Below are 27892 nucleotides of genomic sequence, written 5' to 3'. Positions count from 1 at the left end.
TCCCTGGGGATATGGATACATCCTAAGCATGGGAGCATCAGTGTTGTTTAAAATCTCCCTAGGGAGAACGGAGCGAGAAGCGTGCTTCTCAGGGACGAGACTGGCTTACCAGCGCACGGATTCTTCTGAACTAACTAAGATTCGCAATGCAGGGGGCGAACGTCCCAGTGTTTTTTGTTGTTGTTGTTTAGGTTCTAATTCGTCCCCTCTCCGGTCCTGATTACTGTACTCAGTAGATTTAGATGGCATGGACTTGAAATAAAGCACCTTTGTGTTTAAAAAGAAAAAAGCTCCCTAGGTGATTCTGATGAGCAGCTGGAGTGGAGAACACAGCTACAGGTCAAAGGAATAGAGCCACAACAGATACCATCAAAGAAGATTGGGGAGAGATTTCTTGCTGCTCAGTGGGTGGTGGGTGGTTCCCATTGGAAGGATTCACTCATTCATTCATCCATCCATCCACTCAATCACTTTAACCCACACACCCAACCAACCACCCGACTACCCGCCCATTCATCCATCTGCCCACGCACCCACTCGGCAAAGTGTCAGCGGTGCTACATGCTGGTGATACAGTACCGAACAAACAGACACGGTCCCACCCCATTTTGTGTGGGCTACCCGAACAGTAACTGCGGGGTGTCTGGAGCTAGCAAGAAACAGGAAACTGCTGCATACACTTTTCTTTTCTTGTGGTAAAATACACAGAACATAAGATTTACCATTTTAACCACTTTAAAACATACAATTCAGTGACAGTCACGATGCTGCACAACCACTACCACTCTCTAGTTCCGGAATGTTCTCATCATCCCAGATGGAAAGTCCACGCCCACTAGGAGTCGCTCCCCCTTCCTCCCTTCCTCCCAGCCCCTGACAACCACTAATCGCTCGCTGTCTCTATGGACTTCCTGTTCTGGACATTTCATATAAATTCAATCATACGAACCGGGCCTTTGTGTCTGACTTTTTTCACTGGGCCTAAAGTATTCAAGGTTCATCCACGTCGTAGTGTGTATCCTTTTTTTTCAGCTGAATACCATTCCATTGTGTGGCTAGACCACCTTTTGTTGATCTGTTCATATGGACATTTGGATTGTTTCCGCCTTTTGGCTATTGTGAATAGAGCAGCTATGAATTTCATGTACAGGTTTTTGTCTGAACACCTGTTTTGTTCCGTTCTTTTGGGTGCGTACTGTTTGGGGATAGATCGAGAAAGAAGGCCTTGATTGCCAGGCTAAGGAGTAGGGGGAGACTTTTTGCAGCAGGCGATGCGGGCAGGTATTTAAACAAGAATGACAAGATCAGAGCTGGGTGAGAAGGCTGGAGGATGGGCCCCTGGCCAGTCAGGGCCCAGAGTGGGGAACCTCCCCCAGGTCCCTGAGCCCTGGCCTCGGGGCACTGTCAGGCTGGGCTGGAAGAGCGGCACTGAAACCGACGCGCCCAGGCCTTCTTTTTTTTTTTTTTTTAATATTTATTTATTTATTTTTGGCTGCGTTGGATCTTCGTTGCGGTGCGTGGGCTTCTCCTTGCGATGGCTTCTCTTGTTGCAGAACATGGGCTCTAAGCACATGGGCTTCAGTAGTTGTGGCTCATGGGCTTAGTTGCTCTGCAGTATGTGGGATCTTCCCAGACCAGAGCTTGAACCCGTGTGCCCAGCATTGGCAGGCGGATTCTTAACCGCTGCGCCACCAGGGAAGCCCCCCATGTGCTCTTCTTACTCTGACACCACTTCTCCCCAGGCTCATCCGCCATGACCAAGCTGAGCACCCAGGTCAAAGGCTCCCTCAACGTCACCACGCCCGGGGTACAGATATGGAGGATAGAGGTGAGGACCTGCCTGGGCACAAAGGGCACAAAGGACTGGGATGGACCAAGGGAAGGGAGAGCCCTGGGATTACTGACTGTCCTCCACCCTGCCCTGCTGACATGCGAGCCCCTGGTGCCTGTCCCCAAGTGCCATCCCCACCCCCTCCTCAGGCATCGGGCGCATCCTCTTGCTCCTTTTCCTCCCCACCCTCCTCACATCCATTCACCTTGTCAGTTTCCTCATGCCCTCTTCCTCCTGGCCTTCCTTTCCTAACTCTCCATTTGGTTAAGGGAGGCAGGGAAGCTGGGGGTCCTCGGTGGTTGACCCTCTGATCTCCCTTCCCTCCCTAGGCCATGCAGATGGTGCCTGTTCCTTCCAGCACCTTCGGCAGCTTCTTCGAGGGTGACTGCTACATAGTCCTGGCTGTGAGTGGGGGATGGGCAGGGGAGGGGGCTGAGCAGAGAGCAAAGCTCACAGTAGCAACACAGAGGAAATTTGAGGCTGGGGGCAATGGGAACTGCCGCCTAACTTCACCCCAGGACAGCATTCACTGGGTGTTTCCAGCCTAGAGGTAGCTCTGCAGGGTCAGAGATGTAAGAGGCTCTCCCTGCCCTTGGGCTGTGAGCTCCCAGCTGGGGTGACCATCTGTGGATTTACAGTCTTGGGGGATCTTTTGAACTGGTGGGATGTCACCCTACCTTGAGCCCATGTTCCCAAAATCCATAGTCAACTTCATTTCCCCTTCTCGGTTTCTTCCACATCCTGTATTGTTAACGCATTTGTACTTTTCTTTATATTGATTCACTTTTAAAATTTAAATCCATTTATTTAAAAACTTAATATCATTATCATGAATGGAACACAGTGTCCCATGTCACAAACAGAAAGTAGCTATAAAATATTTCCATAATCAGGGACTTCCCTGTCGGTCCAGTGGTTAAGACTCCGTGCTTTCACTGCAGGGGGCCTGGGTTCGATCCCTGATCTGGGAACTAAGATCCTGCATGCCCGGTGGTGTGGCCAAAAAAAAAAATTCCATAATCATTTCATTGTATACCACGCAATCACCTCTCAGACCTCTGATGGTCTGTGCACATCACTTTGGGAAATGCTGTAGTCCAACCAAGTTATTTCCAAGGTGAGATGAGGAAGGCCCGGGTCGGGGAAGCCACTTGCCCCATGTCTCAGAGAGCCTGACAGAACTGGGGCCACGATGCAGGGCTGCTGACCACCAGTCCCATGAACTTCCCCCATGCCAAGCTCCGCTGTGGCCCAGGCCCCAAGAGCTTGTGAAGCAGGGAGGCAGGGAGAGGGCTGTGGGAGCCCAGGGCCTCAGGTACACTGGACATGCCCTCTCCCTAGATCCACAAGACAGGCAGCAACCTGTCCTATGACATTCATTACTGGATCGGCCGGGACTCGTCCCAGGATGAGCAAGGGGCAGCTGCCATCTACACCACACAGATGGATGACTTTCTGAAGGGCCGGGCTGTCCAGCACCGCGAGGTCCAGGGCAACGAGAGCGAGACCTTCCGAGGCTACTTCAAGCAGGGCATTGTGTACGGAGGGGCGCGATACAGGCTTGGGAATGGAATCAGGGCTGGGGAGGGACACCAAGGCTGGGGGGCAGACCTGGGGCTGGAAAGGGAGACTGAGGCTGTGGGGAGAGCCCATGAAAGAAATTTTTGTTCACCTTCCTAATCTTCCACCCCCATTTCTGCTGCTTCCCTGTCCTTGGTCTTCATCTCTCTGAGTGTGTCGTTGGCTGCCCCAGTGGCCATTCTGAAATTCTGTAACTCTGCATACCATGAATTTTTGTAAATCAGCCCCTATTTGAATGTCCTGGAGAGCTCAGCACCAAAGGAGGCCCTCCAGGGCATCATATCAAGTCTCCCCACTGGCCAATGAGCATATGACTGCTCCTTCTTTCTCTAAAGAAACCTTTCACACTAAAATCCAGATTTCCAGCTTTTCTTGAAAAATCTGAAGTTCTGACCTCCCGGCTTTTCCCATGGAAACACACGGTCAGGAGCCAAGTTGCTACTGACCTGTAGGATAGGCCAGGATTTCTCCAGTTAGCCAGTCCCCACCCTTCCCTTTTGTCTTGCTCTCCTTCTTTCTATACTCACAGCAGCAGTCCACTCCTTTGAGCACTTGAGGTGGTACCTCTCCTGGCTTAAGTCTGCTTGGGCTGCCATAGCAAGATACAAAAAATACAAAAACCAAAAACTAGACTGTGTGGCTTAAACAAAAGAAATTAGTTTTCTCACAGTTCTAGAAGTTGGAAAGTCCAAGATGAAGGTGTCAGCTGATTTGATTGCTGGTGAGGGCTCTCTCCCTGGTTTGCAGATGGCCACCCTCTCACTGTGTCCTCACATGATGGAGTGTGCGCAAGCTCTCTAGTGTCACTTCTTATAAGGGCACTAATCCGATCATGAAGTTCCCACCCTTATGACCTCACCTAGACCTCATCTAATCTATTACATCCCAAAGGCTCTGTCTCCAAATACCGTCACATCGAGGGCTAGGGCTTCAACATATGAGTTGGGAGGGGACACAATTCAGTCCATAGCATCTCCCCTCTTTCCTTCACTTCAGTCCCCTGTCCTTAGAGTCCTATCTGGTCCTTCCACATTACCACATTACCATGCACCCATCTTCGCAGGGCTCTCAACAGGGCAAAGACTAGGGTGAGGTGAGCGAGGCATCTAAGGTACAAACTCCAAAGAGGCACTCACTGCCAGGGTCATGCAAACTGAGGCAATAGACCGACCTTGCATGACACTGAGAGTGAGTGCCTCCTTGGAGTTTGTGCCCGAGGTGCCTCATGCACCTCCCTAGTCCCAGCCCCAGCCCTCAAATGGCCCCTGTGGCAACCAGGTACCCAAGATCTGGGAGGACGGGGACCTACCACACCTCCCAGCCCACTCCCTTGGGTCAGTTCTCCTCTCTTCACAGGATCCGGAAAGGGGGTGTGGCTTCTGGCATGAAACAAGTGGAGACCAACTCCTATGACATCCAGCGGCTGCTACATGTCAAGGGCAAGAGGAATGTGGTGGCCAGAGAGGTGGGCATCAACCAGGGCCCTGGGCGTGGCCTCCTCTCCCCGCTCCCAGCCTGGGTGGAAAGCAGAGGCTGAGGAGGGGTGAGGGGCAGAGAAGGGGTGGGGAAGAGATGATGGGTGATGAGGGTGATGGATGGGGTCTGAGTGGGGTCTGCGCCTGCCCCATGGCTCTCTAGGTGGAGATGTCCTGGAAGAGTTTCAACCGTGGGGATGTTTTCCTCCTGGACCTCGGGAAGCTTATCATCCAGTGGAACGGGCCAGAGAGTAACCGCATGGAGAGACTCAGGGTAACCCTGCTGGTGCACCACCCCTCCCCACAAATCCCACCCTGCCCCGACCTGCTCCTGCACCCAGCACCCAGCCTCCCTCCCAGTCAAACTCGCCAGACCGCTGCCACACCCCAAGCAGCCCCCATTTCCCCAGGCGTCTCTCCCCTGACTGTCCAGGTTACTGTGTTTGAAGGTGGATCTGCGTCTTCACGTGTATGGGGAGAGCTATGCATGTTGGAGTTCGCGTGTTTGTCCCCTGGCTGACCCACTCAGGCCTAATGAGTCCCTGCTGTGTGGCAGACCCTGTGCCAAGCATTGGGCATCTGGTGGTGAATGAAATGGGCAGCACCCTGCCCTGGCTCTGGCCTCCAGCTGGCTGTCCAGTGGGGAAGACAGACATGGAGGGCAATATTGGAGAAGTGAGGGGTGGGGAGTGTGGCGCTGGGGGTTCTGAGAGTTCTAAGAAGGCTTCTGGAGGGAGGCAGGAGAGAAGCGGCTGGCAGGGAACCTCCTAGCTCAGCCAGAGCACAAAATGAGGGCTTTGGGGGGCTTGGAGCAGAGGGTGGGTGGGTCTCATAGGACATGTTATGTGGTCAGAAGTCTGTGTCAGAGGGTTGAGTTTTGTTCTGAGTGTCCGGGAGGCCGTTGAAGGTCACCCTGACTTTATTTTTTTGCGGTACGCGGGCCTGTCACTGTTGTGGCCTCTCCCGTTGCGGAGCACAGGCTCCGGACGCACAGGCTCAGCGGCCATGGCTCACGGGCCCAGCCGCTCCGCGGCATGTGGGATCTTCCCGGACCGAGGTACGAACCCGTGTCCCCTGCATCGGCAGGCGGACTCTCAACCACTGCGCCACCAGGGCAGCCCCACCCTGACTTTTGAGAAGCGAGAGCGGGTGGAGGGTTTGAGGGCACACAGGGAGCCCCTCTGGCTGTCTGGGTGAGGAGCATGGCTGGGAAGGTGGAATCACGGGACTTGCGTGTCAGATTGGGGGTGACGAGAGAGGGGCGAGGCAGACGTCAAAGGATGTGCTTTCTGTGGGGATGGATGGAGTCCCACTTCCTGAGATGGGAAGATCAAGAAGCAACAGAGCTGGGGAGAAAATCAAGAGTTCTGTTTGGGACATCTTAAAATGGGGTTATCATGGGAGTTGGAGAAATAGGATGAAAACAGAGGGCTGGGCAGGAGACAGATATGGACCTGAGTGCAGAAGCCTTGGGACTGGGAGAGAGGGCCTGGGGGGGAGTGGAGAGAGAAGGGGACCTGGGTGGAAAGGCCAGTAACTGAGTAGTAGCTGTTGGGCAGAGGAGGGTAAGCCAGCCCTGTGTGTGAGTGTGTGTTTGGATATGTGTGTGAGCACGTGAGAGGCTGCTGTGTGTGTGTGTGAGTGTGGATGTTTGGGCGTATGTGTGAGCGCATACATGAGCCTCTGTGTGTGTGTGTGTGTGTGTGTGTGTGTGTGTGCATGGCTTTGGGGCAAAGAGACTGGGACTGTGATCTTCAGGGCTCGCCTCTCATGCAAAACTGTGAAGTAACATCACAAATTTCAAACAATGTCAAAAACGAAGGCCCAGCAAGTCCCCTCCGGACCCTCTCCTGCCCAAGAGGAAACCTGCTCTTCCTGGGGTTTTTGCCTGGTTTCCTCACATGCACCTAAAAAGCCTGGTCCCCCATCAAAAGGGAAGGGCCAGGCAGGTGCCTCCCCCTTGGGGCTGCTGTAGGGGGCTGGGCTCTCCAGGTGTGGTTTGGGGTGGCAGACACTGCCCTGTCCCCTGCCCCCCGCCAGCCTTCACGGGTCCCGGGGCCTCCCTGCAGGGCATGACCCTGGCCAAGGAGATCCGAGACCAGGAGCGGGGTGGACGCACCTACGTGGGCATAGTGGACGGGGAGGACGAGAAGGCCTCGCCGCAGTTGATGGAGATCATGAACCACGTGCTGGGCCAGCGGAAGGAGCTGAAGGCCGCCATGCCTGACACGGTGGTGGAGCCGGCACTCAAGGCCGCCCTCAAGTTGTACCAGTGAGTGCCCGGCTGCCTCTGGGCTCCTCTTGACCCTGGGGGACTTCCTGGGGGAAGATTCCCCAGGCGAGGGCCCGGGACCCCCCTTGTCTATGCTGCACTTTTGTCCTGCAGTGTGTCTGACTCAGGGGGAAACGTGGTGGTCAGAGAAGTCGCCACATGGCCGCTCACACAGGACCTGCTCAGTCACGAGGTGAGAGGGTCTGGAGGCCACCCCCAGACCCAACTCCCATCACCCCCCTGCCTGCCGCCTGCTCACTCTCCCCCAAGTAGGAGCGGCGCCAGGGGCCTGGGGCGGCTGTGGAGGAGAGGGTGGCGTGTGAGGGAAGGTGACCTCGTGTGCCTGCCGCTCCCCCAGCCCAGCACCGAGGGCGCCCTCAGGCTCTCACCCTGCGTCCTTCTCTCCCGCCTCCAGGACTGTTACATCTTGGACCAGGGGGGTCTGAAGGTCTACGTGTGGAAGGGGAAGAATGCCAATGCCCAGCAGAAGAGGGAAGCCATGAGCCAGGCACTGGTGGGCCTGGGCGTCAGGGAGGAGAACTTGGAGGAGAAGGCAGAGAAGCCGACTCCAGCAGGGAGAGGGCAGCGGGGTCAGGGCCAGGCACAGCCCCAGGCAGAGGCCAGGGAAGGCTCCGAGCCTGATTTAGCTCCAGGGGGTGTGAGTATCTGCTCTGCAGCCATCTTGGCGGGTCTCTGCACGCTGCATAGCCGACCACCCGGCAACCTGGGGGTCTCTGCAGAATGCGGGCTCCCACCTCCAGCTTGGCTGGGACAAGGGAGGGAGAAATGGAGGCTGGCCTTCCTACAGATGGGGGTTGGGTCAGCATGGGGCTGAGGCCAAGTCAGAGTTTGGGGTCCCTGTAGGAGTTAGAGTCAGTAATTCTAACTGGCTTGGGGTCAGTGTTGGATTGGGGGTGGGGTTCAAGGTTGGAGATGGAGGCTGGGATCAGGTTTGGGTCAGATTTGACCTTGGGGTTGGGGTCAGAAGTGGGTTTTGAGGTTAGTAGTGGATTCAGGGTTGAGGTCAGAGCTAGGTTGGAGGTGGTGTTGAGTTTGGAGTCTGGTCTGGCCTTGGGGTGGGGGTCAGAGCAGGGTTAGGTTTGGGGTCAGCTTGGGACTGTGGTAAGATTCTGGTTTGGGCTTGGGACCGGGGTAGGTTAGTGGTTGGGTCTGGGTGGGGTTAGAGCCAGGCTTTGGCTTTCACTAGGGGGTGGGGACTGGGGGAGGGACACAGGCCCAGCCACCCCCTTCTCTTCCCAGAACTTTATCAAGGCGAAGCAGTACCCAGCAAGCACGCAGGTGGTGGTGCAGAATGATGGGGCCGAGTCAGCCGTCTTTCAGCAGCTCTTCCAGAAGTGGACAGTGCCCAACCGGGCCTCAGGCCTGGGCAAAACCCATGCCGTGGGCTCCGTGGGTGAGGGTTGGCCCGAGGCAGGGTGGGACCAGAAGCCGGGAGCGGGACCCAGAGAGCACAGACCTGTCTCCTGCCCTCCTTCCTGAACACGCCTCTTGCATGTGCACTTTCACCCTGGCTCTGGACTCCCCAGGTGGGGTGGGGACACAAAGGGACTTGGAGAAACTCAAGAGTTGTCACAAAAAGGGAGCTGAGAACAGCCTGACTTTCATTTGGAGTGGGGTTGGGTCTCCCTGGAACCCAGAAAACTTTAGTCTCCCGGACAATATTTGCTGAGGGCAAGCTCCATGCCAGGCACCTGGGGGAGGAGAAAAGGGTTGTCCTTTCTCTGGCTGCTCTGGGATGCCCCAGTGAAGCATGAGCCTTACTGGAGGGAGATATGGTTCTGTGTTATAACTCTGCCACTCTCTAGCTGCATGACCTTGGGTCAGCTACTGAATCTCTCTAACCTCAGTTTCCTCATCTGTAAAATGGGTCTAAGAATTGTAGCTTCCGCTCAGGGCTGTTGTGAGAACCTGGGGGAACTCAGCTGGTGACACTGGGTATCGTGATTCCCCCTCACTCCAGCTAGGGTGGAACAGGTGAAGTTTGATGCCACGTCCATGCACTTCCAGCCTCAGGTGGCTGCCCAGCAGAAGATGGTCGACGATGGGAGTGGGGAGGTGCAGGTATGGTGAGGGAGGAGGGTGGCCCGGGATGGGTGGGGAGGGGTTGGCAGAGCCTGTCCTGGACCTCACACTAGCCTGGTACCCGCCCCAGGTATGGCGCATTGAGGACCTAGAGCTGGTGCCTGTGGATTCCAAGTGGCTCGGCCACTTCTATGGGGGCGACTGCTACCTGCTGCTCTACACCTACCTCATTGGCGAGAAGAAGCACTACCTGCTCTACATCTGGCAGGTCAAGCCCCACCCCACCCTGTCCAGAGCAGAGCCAGCTCAGCTCCCCCTCCACTACACCCAGGCCAAGTGGCCATTGCGCCTGAATTGAATACCTCTGGTGATGGGGATTTTCACCCCTTTTCTATCTTGGAACTGCTTTGGCTGTGAGATCCCACTGACACTGAGTATCCCCACTCACAACCCTTTCCCCTTTTGATTCTCTGAGTCTCTCTTCCAACTCCCATTCCCTTCATCTGCTCTGACTGTGGGTTTCTCTGTCCAGATGTGAGGGAGCAGGGAGATGCTTGGGTGCTGGGGTTGAGTAGTGTGCTAGCCGTGGTGTTTCCCTGAGAAAGGCGCAGTAAGCGGGAGAGGAGGTTTGGGGTCAAGGTGGGTCAAGGGTGGACTGGGGCTGGAAAGAGATTAAGTGTGGGGCTGGGATCAGAACTGAGGTCTGAGTCAGGTGGGGATTTGGGATGTGTCCGGGGTGGGGCTTGGTGGGGAAGACAGTTGGTTTGGGGCTGGGCAGAATTGGGGATGGAGTTGTGGCTAAGGCTGGGGACGGAGTCAGAATCGGAGGCTGTCCTCATCCTACCCTTTCCATCCTGCTCATCCCCAGGGCAGCCAGGCCAGCCAGGATGAAATCACAGCCTCGGCCTATCAAGCGGTCATCCTGGACCAGCAGTACAACAATGAACCAGTCCAGATCCTGGTCCCGATGGGCAAGGAGTCACCTCACCTCATGTCCATCTTCAAAGGACGCATGGTGGTCTACCAGGTGTGGCTGCTGGACCGGGGTGCCTGGCAGTACCGGCAGCTGAGGCGGGGTGGGCCTCCAGGAGATGGGGAAGGGGACGTGGGGTGGGAGCGGGGCTAGGGTGAAGCCCATTCTCCCTAGGAGAGGACTGTTTGAGGCTCCATCATCTATGTCGAATGGTAATAGAAACAGTAATTCAGTATTTTTAAAAATCCGTTTGATAAACACTTAGCACATAACATACAAGTACTGTTTCTCTCTACACCCCTACTCCTTGGGCCCTCTCCATGAAAAAAGAAGTTATTGTGGCTGGATCTGCCTAACGATGGATCCGTCTAAAATGCACTGGCGCCTTCTGACATAATGAAATAGCCGTCTCTTGCATTCCTTTAAGCAATAATTTGGTTATTGAGCACTTACTAAGCATACAGCCCTCTGCAAAGCGCCAAGGGGGAGAAAAATGCCATGCTAATGCTGTTTACCATCTTGCTGGGCAACCAGTGAACCAACAGGCCAAGGCACTGTGTGCTTAAATGCCAGAAATATGTTGCATTCAAAGGGGAGCATGCATACAGTAATCAGGGAATAAGCATAGAGTCCATGATGGAAAGGGCGTTTGGAGGAGGTCTTGACATTGGGCTCAGAGTTGAAGAGCTCAGCAGAGGTAAGACGAGGGCATGCGATGCAGGGGCACAGCCAGGACAAAGGCCCAGAGGGAGGGCGCCGTGGGGAACAGTGAGAAACTGGCTATGCTACATGGAGGGTTTGGAGAGAGCTGAGAGTGACTCTGGAAAGGAAGTCTCCACCTTCAACATCAAGGACCGCGCTGAAAGCTGGGCTCTAGTCTGTAAGCCAGATGAAGGTTTCAGGCAGGCAAGCACCCGTGACCAAAGCAATGTTTTGGAAAGACTATAGTCTGGTGATTGTGTAGAGGACCAGGAGGGGCAGCAGACCCACCCAACCTCTGTCACCCCTCTAATCCTCCATCACCTTTACTAAGTTACTCCTGCCCCTCTCTCCCTGCAGGGAGGCACCTCTCGGGCTAGCAGCGTGGAGCCTGTGCCCTCCACACAGCTGTTCCAGGTCCGGGGGGCCAGCACCAACAACACCAAGGCCTTTGAGGTCCCAGCCCGGGCCGCCTCCCTCAACTCCAATGACGTCTTCATCCTCAAGACCCAGTCTTGCTGCTACCTGTGGTGTGGGAAGGTGTGTGCAGGGTCCAGCGGCCTCCCCCTCCCCGCGTGCGTCTTGGCGGTCCCCCAGCCTCAGAGCAGCCTCCCCGTGTGGGTCAGGGCAGGGGCCTCTGGCCGGGTAGGTCCCGCTCTCAGGTCTCCCTGATGCCTCTAGCCCTGCCTCGCTCCTTCGCAGCGCTGGGTCTGGCCATCCTGATTCTCTGCCTCTGTGTCCGAGTAGGTCTCTCTCATTCCGTTTGTCTCTGGACACCCATGTCTGTCCCCATGTTGCTCTGTCTTAATGCCTTGGGCTCTCTCACTCTCCCCGCGCCTGTAGCTGCCTCCGCATTTATCTCTGTCAGGAGGACTCAGTCTCTTGGAGACTTCCTCCTGCCCAGTAGGAGTGCAGACTCTCTTGTCTCCTCTGCCATCCTTTGGAGCATCAAGAACAGAGGAGAGGTTGGGAGAACTGCCCCTGCCTGGGCCGTGTGCGTAGGCCCCTGATCCAGGAGAACCTCCCAGACCTGGGAGCTCTGGGCCAGTGAATGTGGTGGAAGGAGGGGGAGGCATGGCACTGGAGATGGGCTCCCCCAGCACAGCCGACCCCCCCTTTTCCCAGGGCTGTAGTGGGGACGAGCGGGAAATGGCCAAGATGGTTGCTGACACCATCTCCCGGACCGAGAAACAAGTGGTGGTGGAAGGGCAGGAGCCGGCCAACTTCTGGATGGCCCTGGGCGGGAAGGCCCCCTATGCCAGCACCAAGAGGTAACTCCCAGGTCCCTTGACCGCCAGCTCACTTTGCAAGGCTGGAGAGCCTCCCGGCATCTCCACCCGCATGGCCCAGAGCCTGCAGCAGGTATGGATTGAGAACTCTGTGTGCCAGGCTCTCAGGGCTGCCAGGTGAGTAAGGGGCAGCCCAGGCCCTTGGAGCCTCTCAGGCACTGGGGCTGTGTCTGTGCTGCTTACCATGGAATGTCGGGGGCCTGGTGGGGGTATTTCCACAGCCATAGGAGGCAGCTCAAAGAGAGGCGCAGGGCTATAGGTGTGCCCTTTGGGAAGAAGATGCCAGGGTCCCAGCAGCTCCTGTCCTTCCATGCTGCCACAGGACCCAGATGCTGAGGAACACAAGCTGTAAACCCTTTTTTTCTAAAGAAGGTCCATGATCCACTATTCCCCAGTTCAAAAGCAAAAGGGCATGTACTACAGTAGCAGCAGGAGGAATAGAGGGAAGATATCAGGAAGAACTTCCTAACAGGACTATAGAAGAGCCACTGAAATGTATGTCCTGGAAGATTGGTGGGAATTTCTCCCTTGGAGAGCTCCTGGACTCTTGGGAGGACACGGGAACTTTTGTGAGATCAGAAGAAAGAGCCTTTTCCTAGGAGACAGGCTTTCCAACGTGATCTCCTCTCCACCTTGCAGGCTGCAGGAGGAAACCCTGGTGATCACTCCTCGGCTCTTTGAATGTTCCAACCAGACCGGGCGCTTCCTGGCCACAGAGATCCCTGACTTCAATCAGGATGACTTGGAAGAGGATGATGTGTTCCTGCTAGATGTCTGGGACCAGGTAGGTTTGAGGTCTGGGGACCTCCCTTCCCACCACCTCAGTCCCCAGAGCCAAGAAATAGTGGCTTTAGGGATGGGTAAGGTTTGACGTTTCCTTGACTCCCAGATACGTTCTTCCTGGGAGTGGTGTTATGAGCCCAAGAAAGAAGAAGGCAAGTAGAGAGGAACATGCCTGGAGGGACTGCAGGGCAGGATGTATTCTTCTCCCAAAGTCCAGTTCATTTCATGAGGCAGAGGAGTGTTTTTGAGGGTCTTAGGCTCTGGAGAGGCTGGGAGTCACACATCTGCAGAATATCTAAGTAGAGGGCATCTGTCCAACCTCCATTTTCGAGGCCTGATGGGGCCTGCCCAAGGCCAGGGGCCACTTCTGGACATCTGAGCCTGGGGGAGCCGAGGGAGGACAGGAAGGACTGACTCTGGGATGCTCCACAGGTCTTTTTCTGGATTGGAAAGAATGCCAATGAGGCCGAGAAGAAAGCCGCAGCCACCACGGTGCAGGAATACCTCAAGACCCACCCCAGCGGCCGGGACCCGGAGACCCCCATCATTGTGGTGAAGCAAGGACACGAGCCCCCCACATTCACGGGCTGGTTCCTGGCTTGGGATCCCTTCAAGTGGAGTGTGAGTGTCCCCAGCCCACCTGCTCCTTCCAGCCCAGTGCATCCTTCATGGCACACCGAGGGCAGGGTGGACTCCTGGCTTTTCTGTTCATTGTGATGGACGACCTGTGATATATCTGTCAAGGGGTTTGAGGAGACTTAGAATAAACAGTAAGGCTGCAGCAAGACCATTAAGGCCCCTGGTGAGGGAGAAGAAAGGAAATCTATCAAAAACCTAGGCTAATGACAGTGTCTTGCTTGTGCACTAGATTTAGCTCAAAGCTCTTGGACATTATTGGTAAGAGCTGTACTGATTATTTAAATGTAAATTAATTAAAATTTGCATTTAAATTGATTAAAGAATTGATTTCTTTAAAATTAAAGAATTGATTTCTCACTAAATTAATGAATTAAAGAAGTAAAATTAAGGAACTGATTTCTCAATAGTCACATGTGGCGGGTGGGTACCATATTGGACAGCACAGAAAAAGAACATTTCCATCATCATTGCAGAAACGTCCAGGGCACAGCATTGGTGGGTCCTCTGAACACGTCAGTTCTAAAGGAAAGTGTCTAAAGACGGATGTCTCCTGGCACTAAATTCTAAGCAAAATGGGTCCTATACGTGGTCCTTACCTGAGGGACAGTGAATCAGATTTCCACAGGATTTTCTAAACTGGTCTCAGATAGAAGCAGAGGGCAGCTCCTCAAAACGGAACCCTAGTGAATGTTCTCTAAAGGACGGAGGAAGGCTAAGGTAGAATGAATGTTGGCCTGGTGGCTTTGGGTACTTGAAATTGACGCAACAGATGAGATTAGGGAAACAAAGCTTAGATTAATTTCCTCAAATGTGTTTAAACAAATTCAGTGTTTGATGAGCTAAGTTTAGTCTTGATGATGGATTCAAACAAATCCCAAGGCGGCACACCTAGATGCCAGAACTTCTCAAATCCAGGTCAGTGTCCCAAGTCAACAACGCTGGCAGGTCTTCCCCCACCTCAAGTCTGTGTGGCGTCTCTCTCAGACTCATTCATTCACTCACTCAGTCATTTATTCATTCACTCATTCATTCAGTCAGCAGAACTGGAGCTCATAATGCAGCATGCTTCCTGCCAGGCCCTGGGGATGTGGAGATGGGGTTCCCCATGGAGCCAAGGTCCTCTCTACTCCCTTCACTCCTCCACGGTAGGGTCCCCTCCAAGCTCTGAGAGGAGCCCCTCCAGGGTTCTCCAGGACCCCTCAGTCCCCCAGAGCCTACAGTGTGGGCAGGGGTCTCAAGACTGTGTGCGGCTCCTTAGACCCCGAGAGTGGGGAAAAATCGTACTTTCCATCTGCATGTTGGGCCAAGCAGGGCAAATAGCCCCCTGCCCCAGCCTGTTACCTGTCAGCCCTTCGTGCTCATCCTTACCATCCAACCTCCTTTTTCAGGGACGTCCTCCAGCCTCCCCCTGAGCTCCCTCATCTCCTTCTTACCCCCAGGCCCTAGGCCAGTCTTCATTCAAAGCCTGAAGGAAAATGTTCTTCCATCTCCTCTGCTGAGACCGAGGTCTAATTTGTTACTTACTTTACATGCAGAACGCCAAATCCTATGAGGCCCTGAAGGCGGAGCTTGGAAACTCTGGGAACTGGGGCCAGATCACTGCTGTGAGTACGGGGCAGTTGGCGGTGGCCATTGACAATGGTCAGACCAGTGAGAGCTGAGAAGACTCCCCGGAAGATGCCAGGGTCCTCTGCTTCCTTTCCATTGTTCCCTCCCACTTCTCCTAGAGGTTCTTCTTGCTGTTTAACTTCAATGCCTCTAGCTGTTTTGTCTCCTCCATTCCCTAGTGAAATGGTTCCCAAATTTTATCATGCTTAAGAGTCTGGGTGATGGGGAACTAGGGGATGGGGGAAGCTTATTAACCTGCAGATTCCAAGGTCCCACTTCCCGAAATTCTGGTTTGTAGAGTTGGGCTGAGACCCAGTAATATGTGTATTTTTCACAAAGGGCCCAGGTAATTCGAGGCAGTTAGTCCGCAGATCACACTTGGGGAAATAGTGATTTCTCTACTATATCACCCTGGGGATCCCTTCTCTGGGTAGAATAACCTTTTCCTTCGATGTTTCAGTTAGTTCATGGAAATGTGTTCCGCCTACAGGCCTAGGATGTGGAAATATGAAATCAAAGAAGTTCACAGGCCTGTAGGGGAAACAAGACCAAGCAGACTCTGCAGAAGTGTGTCCAGAGCATGAGAGCAATTTCCCAAGCACGCTGGGTTATCAGCAGATAACACGTGTGGCCCCTCAGCCTCACCCGCAGGCTGGGAACCCTGTGGCACTCAATAAACCCTTCTTGGTTGACGAATGGTGCAGGCAGGAAAGCATAGATAGATAGGTCAAGGCTAAGTGAATTTACGGATGACGGTTTCACAACAGATAAGAGAAAGAGGGTCATAAATGTCCAAGGTAGACCTCGAACATTAGGGTAGCCATGGAGGAGTTCATAAGTCATAGAACAAAACAGTCATCTTACACCAACTGGCTTTGGCTGAATACAATCCGCCAAGCTTTAGCTCATGGGTCCTGTCCAAAGTGCCATGTTTTTATGAGTGTGTGTGTATGTGCATGTGGACAGTGGGAGGCACGGGTCATGGAAGCCTTCTTCTTCTTTGTTTTTTTTTTTTTTGGCCACACCGCAAGGCTTATGGGATCTTAGTTCCCTGACCAGGGATTGAACCCGGGCTCTTGGCAGTGAAAGCGCCGAGTGCTAACCATTGGACCGCCAGGGAATTCCCATGGAGGGCTTCTTTTTTTTTTTTTTTGCAGTACGCGGGCCTCTCGCTGTTGTGGCCTCTCCCGTTGCGGAGCACAGGCTCCGGACACGCAGGCTCAGCGGCCATGGCTCACGGGCCCAGCCAGTCCGCGGCATGTGGGATCTTCCCGGACTGGGGCACGAACCCGCGTCCCCTGCATTGGCCACCAGGGAAGCCCCCATGGAGGGCTTTTTGAAGGAGGTCCCCTCGGGTCAGTGTTGACTTCAGAGAAAAAGGCAGCCTGGGAGGCAGCCACAAACCAGCTGAACTAACAGTGTTCTCCTTTTCTTCCCTAGGAGATCACAAACCCTAAACTAGACGTGTTCAACGCTAACATCAATATCAGTTCTGGGCCTCTACCCATCTTTCCCCTGGAGCAGCTGGCGAACAAGCCTGTGGAGGAGCTTCCCGAGGGCGTGGATCCCAGCAGGAGGGAGGTGGGTCAGACTCTGAGAAGGAGGACGAATCTGATTTAGTGAGAGATTTCCTCCTGAAAGGTGAACAGCAATTATTCAGGCAGAGTGGCTTACTCTTGGAGAAGGGAACAGTATACACGAAGCCCAGAAGTAGGAAGTAAACACAGCTCGGGCGAAAGGACGAGGCGGCCAGAGCGGTGGGGTGGGTGGAGCTGGGGAGGAGTGGCTGATAGGGGGGCAGGGGACTGGGCAGTGCCTTCTACTCCAGGCTAGGGGTGGGCGGTGTCCATTCTAAAAGTCAAGGGGAACCATTATGGTGAAGCAGGGGAGTGGCAGTCAGGTTTACGCTTTTCAAAGACCACTCTAGTTGCTCAGTGAAGAATGGACTGGAAGGTGGCCAAAGCAGCGGCCACAAGTCAGGCTGAGAGGTAGACGGGGGCCTGGAATAGACGGTGGCAGGTGGAGATGGGGGTGAGTGGAGGGAAGGAGAAGGTTTAGGGAAATATTTCGGCGGTTAAGTCAACGACACTTGGTGACGACCGGATAAAGGTTGTGAGAGGGGAAAGTTGTGTCATTTTCTGAGATAAAAATCCTGGGTCGGACGCAGCTTAGAAGGGGACAGTCATGAGTTTAGTGGCAGCCATGTCGTTTGCAGCACCCAGGAGACATCCTGGTTGAAATACATGTTTGGTATTTGGGCTGGCAATTCAGAGGAGCACCGGGGAGGAGACTCATTGGCACAGGGTCCATCAGGTAGCTGCAGCTGCTGTCTGTGTGGACCACTTGTGGGAGAGAGTTTGGCAAGAGGGGCTTGTTTAAAAAACACATTTCTGGACTTCCCTGGTGGTCCAGTGGTTAAGACTTTGTGCTTCCACTGCACGGGGCACAAGTTTGATCCCTGGTGAGGGAAGTTCCGCATGCCATGCGGTGAGGCCAAAAAGAAGAAGAAAACAAAACCCACATTTCTAGTGTTCATTCCCACTTCATGAAGGTCTAAAATAGACTGCAAATCTAGCCTGAGAGGGTACTGAGAGAAGAGAAAATTTACTCTGTGTGTAATAAACCATAAAGAAGTCTTAGAGATAAATTAATGAATCTACAGAAGTAAGATGACTATTTTCTCCAGGAACATCTGTTATGGGTTTGGGCCTGATATATGCATAAGTGTATTGTTTCCAGAACATTGCATCCTGCCCATCACCTTTAGAACCCTTTTATGCATTCTCTCCCACATCCACCCATGTGTCCTCACTGTAAAATTGGGATGATCCCAATATCATATAATATTATTATTCATAATAATGTTACAAATATTATTATTTGCCCAGCCCCTGGTACATAGGAAGTGCTCTATACTTGTAGGCTGTTATTATCATTGTTCTGCACCTGAGAAAACTCAGACCCAGAGCGGGGAAGTGACTTGCCTAATGTGATGTAACTAGTCAGTAGCAAAGTCAGAGCAAGAATCAGGTCTTCTGAGTCCCGCTGTTACTGTCATATCATGTAGCACAGAAAAAGTATTTCTAAAGGGAAGGGCAGCCAACATTATTGAACCAGGTGATTAAAAGGGGGCTAAATATTGACAATATATTTTGTTGGTAAGGCTGTGGAGAAACATATATTATTCTGTTGGTGTGAGGGCAGAATGTTACAACCCCTGTAGAGGGGAATTGTGCAATATCTAACAAAGTTAAATATGCATTTTCCTATTTTAAAACATGGAAGCTAAGTAGATCACTAATTTTGAATATAACAAACAGAATCAAGACAACCCTGCCATGGTAGAAGCAGTCTAAAAAGTCTTAGATTCTGGGCTTCCCTGGTGGCGCAGTAGTTGAGAGTCCGCCTGCCTATGCAGGGGACACGGGTTTGTGCCCCGGTCCGGGAAGATCCCACATGCCGCGGAGCGGCTGGGCCCGTGAGCCATGGCCACTGAGCCTGCGCGTCCGGAGCCTGTGCTCCGCAACGGGAGAGGCCACAACAGTGAGAGGCCCGCGTACCGCAAAAAAAAAAAAAAAAAAAAAAAGTCTTAGAATCTTTTTAAAAAATCAGTTGCTGCTGATTTCTTTTTTAAATTGTGGGAGTAGTGTGGATTCTTGCAGCAGAGCTGTGGGCTCCATGCCAAGTGGGGAGAGTGGACAAGCTCTCTGGCTGCTCCAGACGTAGAGGCAGTAGCCATGGGGTAATCTGTTTGAGTACCAATGAGTAAACCACAGAGAGGCGGATGTGGGCATGGGTGAGGCCAGTAATCAGCTGGTAGGACCGCAGGGTTCAAGAACAGGACCAGTGGAAAGATACGAGTCCACTGGGATGGGCAGTCCCTGCCCTCTAGCCTGGGGGTCAGAGTCCAAAAGTCTCAACCAAGCTGCGGAGCCAGCTTGGGTGGGACAGAGAGAGGGCACCTAAAGCACTTGCAGACCATCAAGGCCACAGCTGTGAGGGACCTTCTTCCAAAACAAGGTGCTCCACTGCCCTGCCTGGGGGAGTGGGGAGGCCTCCCAGGAGCCTTGAGCCAAAAATGCCCAGAGGTGGGATGACAGGTTAGAAAACTGGGGCTTCAGATACACCTGAGCTTGAAATCCATCTACATGTGTTTACCAAGAAGCTGTTCAGTTCAGGGCTCTCTGAGGGAGTCACAAAAGCATTCTCCAGGGCAATCCTACATAGCAGAACAGTCCGGATTGAAAAGAAACCCGTTGCTCTCACCCCGACTCTGTCCCCTTCTGGTGCCTGGGGAGCAGAGATGGAGGTGGGAGATGCTCTTTTCTAACAATTTGAATTTGGGGTTCTTACTTGAGTATGCCTTGAGGATACTGGCCAGCTCCCAGAAGTTTCACTACTGTATCATGTTTGAACTGGGAGCAGAGGTCATTTCAGTCTTATGGCTGAAGAGAACCAAGGTCTAGAAAGGTGACTCCCAGTCATGATTTTCAAACCAAGAGTGAAAAGGTAGAATTTCGCTGTCTAATCTTCTAGATTATCCACAGGATGAGAGAAGCTGGTACATGTCATTTACCCAAATATTTTGTTTTCCACTCAATAGCTAGGCAAAATTTGACTCTAAATTTGTTTCGTGGCTTTCCTAGCTTCTTTTCTTAGCATCTTTCCCCTCACCTCAGTTGTACCCCTGCTGCTACCTGCCACCATCTCTAAGCAAAACCTGTTCCCACAAAATAATGGCTGATGCATTCACAGTGGAATATAGAAGCCTGGTGAGGTTTAACCAGGAACATGTTGCCTTTTAACTAGGAACAAACCTAGAAGCCAAGAGAGATGAAGATAACTATAATGGTAAAATTCAGTCACCCGTGAGCTCAGTAGTATTACTTTGCCGGTCTGGGAGGGAAAGATGACCTTTACAGGATCCCTGAAATCACTCAGGAAAGGGGGTGAGTGTGGTGCTGTGGAGCATGTATTGGGATCAGATGACCTTAACTTTCTTTTTTCCCCCTTTTTTTAAAATTATGGTGAAATATACATAATATAAAATTTACCATCTTAGCCATTTTTAAGTGTACAGCTCAGTGGCATGAATAAGCACATTCACGTCACTGTGCAACCATCAACCCTGCCCATCTCCAGAACTTTTTCATCTTCCCAAACTGAAACTCTGCACCCATTAAACAACTCCCCCATCACCACTCCTCCCCCAGCCCCTGGCACCCACCATTCTGCTTTCTGTCTCTATGGGTTTGGCTGCTCTAGGAGCTGCATGGGAGTGGGCTCATACAGCATGTGTCTTTATGTGATGGGCTTATTTCACTCAGCACAGTATCCTCAAGGTTCATCCATGTTGTAGCAGGTGTCAGAATTTCCTTCTTTTTTAAGGTTGAATAATGTTCTGTTGTATTTACATACCACTTTTTGCTTATCTATTCATCTGTCAATGAACATTTGGGTTACCTCCACATTTTAGCCATTGGGAATAATGCTGCTATGAACATGGGTGTACAAATCTCTCTTCAAGATCCTGCTTTCAATTCCTTTGGGTATATACAGAGAAGCAGATTGCTGGGTCATATGGTAATTCTTGAGGCATACCATACCGTTTTCCATAGTGGTTCCCAGCAATGCTCAAGGGTTCCAGTTTCTCTACATTCCTGCCAACACTACCGTTTTGTTTTTGTTTTTGTTTCGTAATAGCCATCCTAGTGACCATGAAGTAGTACCGCATTGCAGTTTTGGTTTTTGTTTCCCTAATGATTAGTGATGTTGAGTGTCTTTGCATGTGCTTATTGGCCATCTGTATGTTGTCTTTGGAGAAATGTCTAATTAAGTCCTTGCCCATTTAAAAAAAAATTAATTAATTTATTTTTGGCTGCATCATCAGAAAATAGTTGCAAGTCATCAGATATATGACTTGCAACTATTTTCTTCCATCTGTGTGTAGTCTTTTTTTTCCCCCAGGCATGTTTGTTTATTTATTTATTTATTTGCTGCACTGCACGCCATGTGGGATCCTGGTTCCCCAACCAGGGATCGAACCCGTGCCCCATGTGTTGGGAGCACAGAGTCTTAACCACTGGACCAGCAGGGAAGTCCCTGTGTGTCGTCTTTTGATGCATAAAATTTAATTTTCATGAAGTCCACTTTTTTTTTCTTTTGTTGTCTGTGCCTTTGGAGTCACATCTAAGAAATCACTTCCAAATTCAATGTCATGAAGCTTTTTTTAAAAAAATAAATTTAGTTACTGGGCTTCCCTGGTGGCGCAGTGGTTGAGAGTCCGCCTGCCGATGCAGGGGACACGGGTTTGTGCCCCGGTCCGGGAAGATCCCACATGCCGCGGAGCAGCTGGGCCCGTGAGCCATGGCCGCTGAGCCTGCGCATCCGGAGCCTGTGCTCCGCAACGGGAGAGGCCACAACAGTGAGAGGCCCGCGTATCGCAAAAACAAAAAAAATTTAGTTATTTATTTTTGGCTGCGTTGGGTCTTCGTTGCTGCATGCAGGCTTTCTCTAGTTGCGGCCAGCGGGGGCTGTTCTTCGTTGCGGTGCGCGAGCTTCTCATTGTGGTGGCCTCTCCTGTTGTGGAGCACAGGCTCTAGGCGCGCGGGCTTCAGTAGTTGTGGCTCTCGGGCTCAGTAGTTGTGGCACATGGGCTTAGTTGTTCCACGGCATGTGGTATCTTCCTGGACCAGGGCTCGAACCCGTGTCCCCTGCACTGGCAGGCAGATTCTCAACCACCAGAGAAGCCCTCTCCCATTTTTATAGAGAGGAAAACTAAGACCTAGAAAGAGAAGCAACATTTTAACCAAGCTAAGTCAAATGTGGTAATTCTTATTTCAGGGTTAGTGTGAACTTGACCCTGGTCAAAAGAAAAGGAGCTCTATCTGCCTCATGTTGTTACCGTCCTTTTCCATTATGTTCCAAATTCAGGGATCAAATCTCTTGGACCTCAAAATGCCACCTCCCCGCTTCCCATCCCTTTCCTGGCTCTCACATTGACTGTTTTTGCTCATTTGTCTGTACACACCTATATGACTCAACAAGTCAAACTCTGGCAAGAATGTGACCTTTGCCCTCTGGTTCCTCTCCTCTTCTAGGAGCACCTGTCTGTTGAGGATTTCACCAAGGCCTTGGGGATGACTCCTGCTGCCTTCTCTGCTCTGCCTCGATGGAAACAACAAAACCTCAAGAAAGAAAAAGGACTATTTTGAGAAGCAAGGGTAGCTGTGGTTTAAAGCAGTACCCTACCCCGTTTGCAGAGCTTCATTTTATTATTACTGGTATTAGTCCTATATTAATGGAAGTGAAAATTTACAGTTGTACCTGTGAGCAGCAGTCTGTGGCAATGCCACTTCTGTTTAGTAATCTACCTATTCCTCCAGAAAGATGATTCCTCCATAAGGAGCCTGTGGTGCCAATTTCAGCTCTGAAGAAGGTGGTTGCATTTTTTTTTTTATCCTGGGTGTTGCATTACTTTTAAACCATCCTGTTCTAGAGCTTTCCCTTCTTAGAAGAGCAGCCCAACACTTCATGGAAGAGCCTTCCCTAGGCTTTTATCGTGACTCATTTTTAATTATGGCAGGTGGGCTTAAGCATTTTGCAGTTTTGTATCTTTCCGAGAGCAATGGCTTTTCCTTTTCACATATACTTTTCTTACTGCCTTCCTCAGGTGATGTTAAAGGGACCCATTCTTTGAAAGAGCTGAATGGCCCAGGTGATGGCCCTATTTAGGAGGTTTCAAAATACTCACTAACCAGTACCCAGCGAGAGCAACATACCCACTAGGCCTAGGCTTGAGGCCTAACAGCAAGTATGAAATGCAAATGCTATCTCACCCCCCTCTCTGGTACTCTTAATAATAAGGCAAAGGAAGAGCACAGTTAAGGCCCATGCTGGGTTTAGAACTGTTATCCAGAACCTCTGCAAAGCTTCACAGGCTCCTCAGATGAAGTCCACCGGACGCTGGTGCTGACTCAGCCATACCTGGTTTCCCATCTCACTCCCTTTAAGGTGTAACAGTGCGCTTGAAAGTCCAAGTCAGAAGGCCAACAGAAGGTGATTTCCACAACTTCAACAACTGGTTAAGTGTCTGCAAGAATATGTCCTTTTCAGAAATAACAGTTGAACCAACACAAGGTTAATAAAGGCTTTAATTTCACACACAAAAAACTCTATGCATAATTTAAAAAGGAAACAAAAACCGTACAGGGTACAGAGGAACAGTTCTGCTAAAACACAGATAAAGTGCCGCTCCATACAAAACAACATAAAGAATCAGAATCAAAAGTCACTCTGAACACAAAGAAAGAAAATCACCTCACAAATAATGTGGCCAAAGCTGCCAGCAAACCTAGTAGTGGCTCAACTAGGCAAAGTGTAGGAAGCTTACTTCTGTTCTCCTCTCTGTAGCATAAATAAACAACACTGACAATAGGCCAGAGAAGATGGGGATGGAAGGAAAAGAGAGGGAGGGAAACCTAAAGACGAGAGGTGTGTACAACCACTGTGTCTCACTCTTCCACCCATTCTGTTCTTGAAACAGACCACTTCAGATGACTGCTCTTCTGTTTTGGCATTGGACCTAACGAACTCCAGTCCTGATGCAGACCTTCATCCACTCTATTCTGACACCAGTGGACACGTCTCTACTTCAAACCTCTGCACTTTAAGTCCAAATTACTGAAATCAACTGCTTGTATTCATACTGGCACATTTTTTATTAAAAACTTCAAAACCTCAGACACATAGTACACATGGAAAGGAAAACACTAATTGTGTGTAAATATGATACAACAAAAGAGACTGCCTGAAGTTTAGTAATCAAAGCATGCCATAAAGAAGTCAGTGGTCGTGGTGAGACACCACCACAAAAGAAACCTGTCACGAAACTCTCAAGGCCTAACAAACTATAGTTTTCCAATAAAATAAATATATATCTTTTTTCAGATGTTAATAAGACATTGATAGAGACAAAATTAGAATTTTGAAGTAATGCACTAGAAAGATGTTAGAGGGCAGAAATCTGTTTAGTTTTTGTACACACTTAAAGAGCATTACTCGGTGTAAAGCAAGATGGGGAGGAGGAAAAAGATGTTTCTGTTTTGGGGGGGGACACTTTTATGTGACTTGCATCCAGTACTGGGTGTTGATTTTTCTAAAAATCTCCAGGTATACACAAGATCCACATGTACTTGGAGATCCAGCTCTGTTTCCCTGATTTAAAACAAAAGGGCAAAAATGGCTGGATGACTAAGAGCATCCACTGTAGTCGATTTAGACAGAGAAGAAAGAGGAAAAAGGGTAATATTTTTATTTGTTTTAATATTATCTCTGTTCAGTAGATCACAAATGAGTTTACAAACTACCTTTTTCTCCTGTATGTTTTCAACGCCCATGCTCTCTCTACACTCAGAATGCTCCACTACATATGAGATACTGCCAAGAATCTCTTTAATTTAGGTGTTTCCGAATAATTTTCATTATACAACTAGCTGTACATGTGTAGAGCTATATTTATAGAGTTACATAATGGTAACTGCAATATGGAAGAATAGGTAAATTCATGAATTCACTTGCTGAGGTTTTAATTCTTAAAGTTTCTCTTTTAGAAGGATTTTACACTTGATCAAGGAGAGAAATAAAGAAATGTCTAGTCTAGTATTTGCCTCCCAGAGTTAATAAACTGATCTTTAAGCATCACTGCATGCTTCTTAAGATGTAAACACATGTACATTTGTTATTGAGCCATTAAGTTAGGCCTGAAATTAACAGACCATGGCAAGTAAACAAGTAGCTCTTGGAATCAAAATATAAATAGAAGAATAATTCATGGACTTGCTTCTTATTCTATCTTGCTGAAACAGAACTTCTGAGTCTGTACACATAAATATATTCCCTACAAAACAGAATCTATCTCCTTATAGGCCTAAATTATAGTCAGGGCTTCTAAAGTGATAGCAGCACCTGGCACATGCAACTTTCCAATCCTCTGTAATAATATTAGGTGATAATAATCAACAAGTTTTAGTTTAGCTTTCCCTTCCAAAAAATTCCAATTAAGATCAGTTGTGTGTAGAACTAAGAACTGTCAAGTTCCAATTCAAAGTCATTTAAAGTAACATATTTGGTATTTTCAATAGGAACATTAGTTATTGTGCAAGCTGCCTGGAACTGAAGCTCTCTGTCCCTATCTAACTTGTCCCTTTCAGGCACCAACATGCCAAATGCCCCATTCCCCAATTCTGAGCAAACTGCACAAAAAATATTATCTACTTGTAATTTTTAAATATATACAGTCAGCTGAAAAAAACAACAAACTCCATCAACATGGTCCAGCTGAACTCTCCACGTATAGTCATTAATCCTTCACTGAACCAAAATGAGAAAGTAACTCTGTAGTGAAAGGGGTAATAGTTGAAGGAGTGAAGGGAGAGAGGAAGGCTGACCAGGCCAAAACAATGGACAGACGTCAAGGAAATTTCAAGTCCCAAACTTGCAAGTATATGAGCAGTGACATAATTCATCTACTTTTTTCAACTAATAATTCCTGCCTAAGACATGAAGAGCAAATCAAATTAGGTTCAAGCCAAGTGTACTTCTAAACCATACACACACACAAGCGATGAAAAGCAAGTCAAACGAGGGTACTTCATGGGCAACCTAGGTTTATGGCATTACATCTATTTGTTTAAATGCCCTAAATGCACCCACTCATGTCAAATCATCCCAATCATTTTTAACAGCATCTCTCAAAAGCTCTCAAATACAGACACAGAGAAGTAATAAACAGCTAAAGAATTTGATTATCACTTCACTCACATATGAGAAAACCAGTTATTTCCAAGAAAAAAATAAAATGGCTCCCCAGTGGAAATAAACAAAAATTTTAAAGCTAGTTTTTTAAACAAGTATTTTCCTCTGCTCTATACTACTCCTGCATATCCTACCACCGTACCACTTTGGAAGGTTCACTACCTTAACAGGTAGGTAAATGGTAGGAGACAAAGCTTTTATCAGTAGTTAAGCAAAAGTGCTGGGGCCATTTACAATTCAAAGATTCAATATTTTAGAATAGGTTACTATGTCAGAACACATCCAAGTTTCAAGAGTAGGGCTGGAGCTCTCTTAAGGCAATCTTCCAGAAAAAATGTTACATCTTCTGTGATGCTGGACTTAAAAATGAAAGAAAATGTTGAAGGTTTCATTTTGCTATACTTAACTCTGTGTGATCCTAATGATTCCAGGGCTCACAAAATTATTTTAGGAACAAAATTCTACTCTCAAACTCATTCTTTATATGGTTTCACAAGCTGCTTAACCAAGCTGGTTATGTCAGCTGAGTGACTAACATAGCACTTAATGTTGAGCCCATTTAACCTCAACTCAAAGCACCTAAAAAGTAAGATAATTATGCACCTTTGTTATTTGTTAGTTCTTGGAATTACTTAAACCAATGATATTTTAATTCTCATCCTGTTTTAAGGGCAAAGCCAGACAGCAAATGGTTATATGTTTAAGCTTTATCCTATAGCTCATGTGCTTAATTTCACCCTTGAAGCAGGGCTTTCAGCTTTAGTGGTCCAGAGTTTCAGCTTTAACACAAGAATACTCCTCCTGACCTCACTATGTATGGGAGACAGAGATGCTAGCATTCTTCATATTCTCTAGGTAATCTTGTAGGGGAGTCCCAATTGGGACAACATCACTTTCCTACCTCTTAAAGTTTTGGCTGCAGTCTGTTAGGGTAATGCTTGCTCCATGGAAGAATGACACAGAAGAAAAATAAAAGATTCTATCTTCACCATGGTAATAATATAGATGATATACAATGAAAATACTGTGTGAAGGAATCTCTTTAAAGAAAATACAAAGTGTACAATGAATACCAAATGTGGGAACATAACACATTCCAAAGCACCAACAATCCATTTCTTGGGACTGCATGTAAACAGCAAAAGCATTACGAATCCATGAAATAATTTTTTTAAAAAAGCTCCTCAAGTCAGGTGGCAGAAATGTCCCTCCTTTGTCAGGAGGACAAACTGTCATTAGTGTAACATGGAGAGCTGGCTTTCCAGTGAACTTTACTAATAGGAAACACACATGAAAGATTACAAACGTGAGTGAAACTACTCAAGGAACAGAAAAGCTAAATGCCAAATGATATGTATATCTTCACACATTTTTCAGGTGAATGGACTCTTTGACAACTTCATTTAGTTTCCAAACTGCTGTGCTATTAATTCTGAGCAGGCATACTCTGGTGGGCTATCCTAACTCTTTAAGGCTCCATTCATTCCACATATATGTGTGTGTGTGTATGTACATATATATATATTTACAACATGTATTCCTAAGACAAAAGGAAGTGCCACTCTTGTAGGAGAAAAAAAGGATAATCAGCTACAGATGTGAGACCAAAGTTTCCATAAAACAATTAATATGGAGCGTTCTGCAGAATTGCAATTTTCGTCTTTTGGTTTGGCCCTGAGCTGTTTGTTGCTCCCGCATCAAGTAGAGTTCTAAATTCTCCTCGGGCAGAGGAAAGAGAAGTGGGTGGCAGTAAGAGAGAATATGCAGTGCACACTGCCAACCCAGGAGTTTGTTCCTCATGAAGCCTGACGAGTGGTCTTTCCCACTTCCATGCTAAGTGCCTGAGAGGTCTTTTCTGTTTCCAGCAGCTCATCAAAGATCTCC

General features: G+C 49.7%; 2 protein-coding genes across 12 annotated transcripts in view; one reads left to right on the top strand and one right to left on the bottom strand.

The window, feature by feature from the left end:
- VIL1 (villin 1) overlaps nucleotides 1-23365 on the top strand; it is a 27286-nt gene extending 3921 nt beyond the window's left edge. Inside the window, exons 2-20 of the mRNA XM_033859757.2 lie at nucleotides 1743-1828; nucleotides 2161-2235; nucleotides 3173-3369; nucleotides 4769-4877; nucleotides 5051-5161; nucleotides 6957-7159; nucleotides 7274-7352; nucleotides 7575-7673; nucleotides 8420-8573; nucleotides 9141-9241; nucleotides 9333-9470; nucleotides 10071-10229; nucleotides 11235-11414; nucleotides 12000-12145; nucleotides 12803-12947; nucleotides 13379-13567; nucleotides 15121-15189; nucleotides 16634-16774; nucleotides 22294-23365. Coding sequence (XP_033715648.1) covers nucleotides 1754-1828; nucleotides 2161-2235; nucleotides 3173-3369; nucleotides 4769-4877; nucleotides 5051-5161; nucleotides 6957-7159; nucleotides 7274-7352; nucleotides 7575-7673; nucleotides 8420-8573; nucleotides 9141-9241; nucleotides 9333-9470; nucleotides 10071-10229; nucleotides 11235-11414; nucleotides 12000-12145; nucleotides 12803-12947; nucleotides 13379-13567; nucleotides 15121-15189; nucleotides 16634-16774; nucleotides 22294-22407 — 2484 coding nt within the window. The 5' untranslated portion in view covers nucleotides 1743-1753 and the 3' untranslated portion in view covers nucleotides 22408-23365. The remainder of the gene's footprint in view (nucleotides 1-1742; nucleotides 1829-2160; nucleotides 2236-3172; nucleotides 3370-4768; nucleotides 4878-5050; nucleotides 5162-6956; nucleotides 7160-7273; nucleotides 7353-7574; nucleotides 7674-8419; nucleotides 8574-9140; nucleotides 9242-9332; nucleotides 9471-10070; nucleotides 10230-11234; nucleotides 11415-11999; nucleotides 12146-12802; nucleotides 12948-13378; nucleotides 13568-15120; nucleotides 15190-16633; nucleotides 16775-22293) is intronic.
- Nucleotides 23329-27892, bottom strand: part of USP37 (ubiquitin specific peptidase 37) — a 90530-nt gene continuing 85966 nt past the window's right edge. For 10 of the 11 annotated variants that reach the window (XM_073807263.1, XM_073807257.1, XM_073807266.1 and 7 more), the window contains one exon: nucleotides 23329-27892. In XM_073807263.1, coding sequence (XP_073663364.1) covers nucleotides 27633-27892 — 260 coding nt within the window. In that variant the 3' untranslated portion in view covers nucleotides 23329-27632. The other variant, XM_019938943.3, reaches the window with a different exon arrangement.

This window comes from Tursiops truncatus, chromosome 7, assembly GCF_011762595.2.
Source record: "Tursiops truncatus isolate mTurTru1 chromosome 7, mTurTru1.mat.Y, whole genome shotgun sequence".
Taxonomy (NCBI): Eukaryota; Metazoa; Chordata; class Mammalia; order Artiodactyla; family Delphinidae; genus Tursiops; species Tursiops truncatus.
This window is presented reverse-complemented; position numbering and strand designations above follow the sequence as displayed.